The following is a 5,007-nucleotide window of genomic DNA, read 5'->3' as shown; positions in this document are numbered from 1 at the left end:
GTTCCCTTCGACTATGAAGACGTCTACTCCCTCCGTCCAGGTTTATTGGCCCCGAAGACCACTTCTCTTGTACCAAGGCACATAATAATTTGTGAACAATAATTCGGAGATGAGGAGGTTTTGGGTTAGGGATAAATATATTTTTCGTCCTCGAACTCTTCCGAGAGTTTAGAAATCATCCCTCAACTTAAAATTGGATAGTTTTCGTCCCTCAACTATCAAAACCGGATAGTTTTCGTCCCTCACGCCGCTTCAGGCAGTTTTAGTCCGTCATGAACAGTAAACCAGCAAACAGTAAATTAAAAAAAAAGCAAAAAACCAAAAAAACTGAAAAATTGTGGGATCAAAGTTCCTCGGGTGCCCAAGGTGCGTACAAATTTTCATATTGTTTGGACATTCCAGGTGCTCATGACAAAGAAAAAATTATAAATATGTACGTAAGTGAACAGTAAATTAAAAAATAGCAAAAAATATGATTTTTTTTGGCATCAAAGATGCTTGGGTGTGCAAGGTGCTCGCATATTTTCGTGCTGAAATGACATAGGAGGAGCTCTAGCAAAAAAAATAGTGCACTTTTTCAAAGTTTCTTTCATAGTCAATGTTTTTTTTGCCACGAGCTCCCACAATGTCCAAACACCACGAAATTTTGCAGGCACATTGAGCACCCGAGCATCTTGTATGTCAACAATTTTCATATTTTTTGAATTTTTTTCTATTTTTTTAAATTTACTGTTTATTGACGTACATATTTATGGTTTTTCCTTTGTCACGAGCTCCTGGAATGTCTAAATAGCACAAAAAAAATTCACGCACCTTGCGCACCCGAGGAACTTTGATCCCACAAATTTTCAGATTTTTTTTGACTTTTTTTGCTTTTCCTAAAAAATACTGTTCATCGGTTTACTATTCACGCGGACAGGAACCACCCGAAGCAGCGTGAGGGACGGAAACTATCCGGTTTTGATAGTTGAGGGACGAAAATTATTCGATTTTAAGTTGAGGGATGATTTCTACACTCTCGAAAAAATCCGAGGACGAAAAATATACTTATCCCTTTGGGTTAATATACCAAGCACTCCAAATGTGAATAGAGTGTAATCGGAAGCAGAAGTAGAGCCACAACCACCACCTAATGTTGCCGATTAATTTAATCCAGATGAGATTGAGCATCTTCCAAGAAAGACGAAAAAATTGTGAGTATTCTCATGATATCCAACATATAATATATTAATAGAATTTATGGTTCTAAAATTTGGTGTCATTTTATATGTTGTACTCCAAACACCGAATTTTCTTTCACCTAAGGCTCAAACTTGTCCAGGCTCCAGAAAAGTTCTGGCTCCGCCACTGTTGTCCTTATAAAAAAAATATTATACCAACATCTACTACACCAAATTAGCTTAATTAGATTCACCACGTGTGTTTGGCTTTTGCTTCGGCTATGTGGTTGCCCCCTTGGAAATGTAATATTTTTTGGCTTGCTTTTCTCTAGGTTTGTAAATAACCATTGTACAGTTTTTCTCCTTTCCCTATTTATATGAAAGGTTTTTCTATTAGTTGTGTCGCACTACTTAATTTTGGCACTAGAATTTTTAATTACTAAAAAAATGGCATCCTTCCATTAAGCGTGTGCTAAAAAATGCCACTCGACATTGTTACCATCCTGTCAAAGGCCATTGACCGCGGTGAAGTTACCAAAATACCGCTGGACCCCACTTGTCGTTGTTTCCTCAACAACTCATTGTAACCTATGGGTCCTTGTTTTCAGCCCTCAAAGAATGAAATTAGAAGTAAAAATAGCTTCGGGTGCGGGTGATCGAATCCCCACGTGTCATTATTATTTTCTTCTAATTTAATTCTTCGTATGCTAATAACCAGGGGCCACAAGTTATAAGGGAGCACTGACAAGTGGGGCCCAGGGGCATTTTTGGTCACTTCACCCTAGTCAATGGCCTTTGACCGAATGGTAATGATGTCGAGTGGTGTTTTTGAGCACACGTTTGACGAAAGGTTGTATTTTTGAGCAGTTGAAATTTTTAATGACAAAATTAAATAGTGTGACACAATTAAATATGAAATGGGCAGAGCACTTGTCTTTTATATCAAAAAGAATTCATCATAACATATATTTTCATTCCATAAATTTTTAATACTGTAGATATCAGAAAAATAATATAGAGTAGGTCAAACTTAAAATAGTTTGATCTAGGACAAACATAAAACTTCATTATTTTAGAGCGGAGTGACTGAGTAGTTGATATGGCAAGCCACACATGAAGATTCCTGAGGCGGGCGCGTGTATGGATCCTTGCAGGTAAGGAAGGAACGTGGCAAGTCAGGCTTCAAGTAGAAACACTGCTGAAGTCCTAAACTTAGCCACATATGAAAATTCACGAGGCATGTGTATGGATCCGTGCAGCGGTGCAGGTAAGGAAGGAATATGCAGTTCAATTTGCCAAAATTAGACGCTAGGCAGGCAACAAGAAACACTGCTGAAGTTCCTAAACCTCCCCGCTCCTCTAAAACTCTGTCAGCACTCAGCAGTTTACAGCTGACTGCTCAACAGAATACAGAACCATGGTTGAACACTCTCTCGTACTTATCTCAAAAGCGTCGTCTACCGCTCACTCGGATGCAGTACAGGAAGGTACTGACGCGTACTACATGAATAAGCAAGCACTACATGGCATGCACCATGCAGCTCTCTCTCGCGCTTCCTAAGATTCATCGCCGCCGTCTCCGGGCGCCCGGAGTGCGAGGGCCAGGCAGAGAGGCACGACGGCGTAGGCCCCGAGCTTGAGCAGCTCCTCGGCGTCCTTGGAGATGGCGCCGATGCGGGACCAGTCGCCGCTGTACCTGCAAGCCAACGAGGCTTCGCTTATTTACGATCGGTGCGCGCCGGCCGACGTGATGTGAGAGCTCACGTACCCGGCGTCGACGAAGCCGAGGGCGAAGAGAACCGCGCCGGCGCGCAGGAGCACCGTCTTGCTGGGGAGCGCGCCGGCGAGGCCGTTCTTGGCGTTGCCCCCGCCTCGCTCTGCTTCCTCGGGGGACTTCTTTGCGCTGCTGCGCGGGCCGAGGAGGTGCGGGCGCCTGCCGCGGTGCGGCGGCGTGGCCCTGCGCGGAGAGGCGACCGTCCTGGCGCCGTGGCCGGCGCAGGAGCGCAGCATTGCTCTCCTTGTTGTGCGCTCCCTTTGCTGAGGTTTCTTTCTCGTCCACACGTGTGTTAGCGGCGGGAGGTGGAGCTGATCTGACCGTGAACGCTTTGAGGAGGAACGCTTTGTATGACCTGGTGACTTGTTGCAGCAGCTGAAGTGAGATAATAGTGCTTTGGCAGGCTCGTATGGTCCACAGGTTATTATTTTACACAAAAGGAACAGCTAAAGCAACGACCATACGCCCCATAAGATACAACACGTTACCCATATCATACATGCCCAACGCACGATACAACGATGCTAAAGAACAGCTACACCACCTCAAACCACTCCAAGCAATCAAAACATGGCAACAAGAGTACTCCTTGAAGTCGTCGAAGTCCATCGTGACCAAGTCCCCGCCAAACGAACCATGGACTTCATGGCAGTGTCTTCAGAAAGCATACGACACCGAAACGCCGCCATTGACTGATCCAAAGGATCATGATTTTCACACAAAGCAGTACGAAGACCAGAGAATAGCCGCAACAACGTCTTACGAAGGAGACGACGCCCACGGATACTGCCGACGTCAGTTTGGCCAAAGCCAGACATAGTTTGTCCCCCGATGAGCACTCTCAGCCTCTCAACCAAGGTACGACTAGTCGAAAGAACACAGTTGCACCACCACCATCGAACGCATAACACCGGCCACCATATCGCTTGCATGGCCAAACTGAACATAGCTCCGTCTTTAAATAAACATCCCACCACCAGGGTCACCACCCCGGCCTCCGAGATCACCCCTGAACCGCCGCCACAGCACATGGAGGCCGCCGGACGGTGAAGGGCAGAAGGCCCCTCCTCCCACCCCAAAATGAGCCCCTTGGCAGGAAGAGGACCCGGTAAGCTAGATTCAGGGAGGGGGAGGTCGTCGGCCACACCACACTGTCCCACCAGGGATCAGGGTCATCGTCACAGCCACTCTGGCCTCACATTATGTCGGCGACAACAAGACCGGGAGGCCTCCTGCCTCCCTCATTGGAACGCTCCTGCCATCACCGGCTGGCCACCGAAGCATCGCGCATTGAGCTGTCGTCACCACCCATGAGGGTCTGCCATCGGCTATAGACCCAAGACCGCATGAGTAGAGGAAGGAGGGGCAAGACCACGAAAAGTGCCTGCAGCTACCGAGCTTCATTGCTCTTGATATTTGAATTTTTTGAAAAGCACACTTTCGATGCTCAAAAAAATCTTCAAACAAATATGTGAATACGTACACATATTCCTAAGGACTGGTAGAAATCTAGAGATGAAATACTTTGTATTTTGGGAAATACAAAAAAGAAAAATTTCTGACAGAAATGGCACCTTTTTTCTCCTATATACTATCAGAAATTTGTTTTTTTCTATAGTCCAAAACAAAACGAGATTTGTACCGAAACTTGCAACAGGTATTCGGAATGTGTATATGCATTCCGGGAAATAATTTCACATTTTTTTGAAATTTCAAAAATACGAATTTGAAAAAGTCAAATATAGAGAGCACTGGTGCTCAGGTGCTGCAACGCCGCTCTCGGCAAGACCAGCACTACCGCGCCACCATCTGTAACAGCCGACTGCTACGGCAGAGACGGTCGTCCGCGGCCTGCGTCGCCCTCGGCCCGCACCGCTTGAGGGGTCATATCGGGCTGAGCTGTTGCCGGATCCAGCCGAAGCCGGTGTCCCCGACTTCCAAGCATGCTCACCTCCACAACGCCCGTCACGCTGCTGCCATAATGTTGTCGCCGATGTCCTCTGGTGCGCCACTGCGAGCGTCGTATCCAGGCCCGACCGCCATGACCCGCGCCGACGCTTCCGCGCGAGGAGA

General features: G+C 46.6%; 1 protein-coding gene across 1 annotated transcript; it reads right to left on the bottom strand.

Annotated features, from left to right (window-relative positions):
• Positions 1–2,406: 2,406 nt before the first annotated feature.
• On the bottom strand, positions 2,407–3,266 carry LOC119284884. Its single transcript, XM_037564053.1, has 2 exons — positions 2,929–3,266; positions 2,407–2,856 (listed from the first exon to the last, which is right to left on the bottom strand). The coding sequence occupies exons 1-2, from the start codon at positions 3,168–3,170 to the stop codon at positions 2,718–2,720; spliced, it is 381 nt and encodes a 126-aa protein (XP_037419950.1). The 5' UTR covers positions 3,171–3,266; the 3' UTR covers positions 2,407–2,717.
• Between the last annotated feature and the right edge of the window lie 1,741 nt (positions 3,267–5,007).

The sequence above is a fragment of the Triticum dicoccoides genome, chromosome 4A (genome assembly GCF_002162155.2).
Source record: "Triticum dicoccoides isolate Atlit2015 ecotype Zavitan chromosome 4A, WEW_v2.0, whole genome shotgun sequence".
In the NCBI taxonomy this organism is placed as follows: Eukaryota; Viridiplantae; Streptophyta; class Magnoliopsida; order Poales; family Poaceae; genus Triticum; species Triticum dicoccoides.
This window is presented reverse-complemented; position numbering and strand designations above follow the sequence as displayed.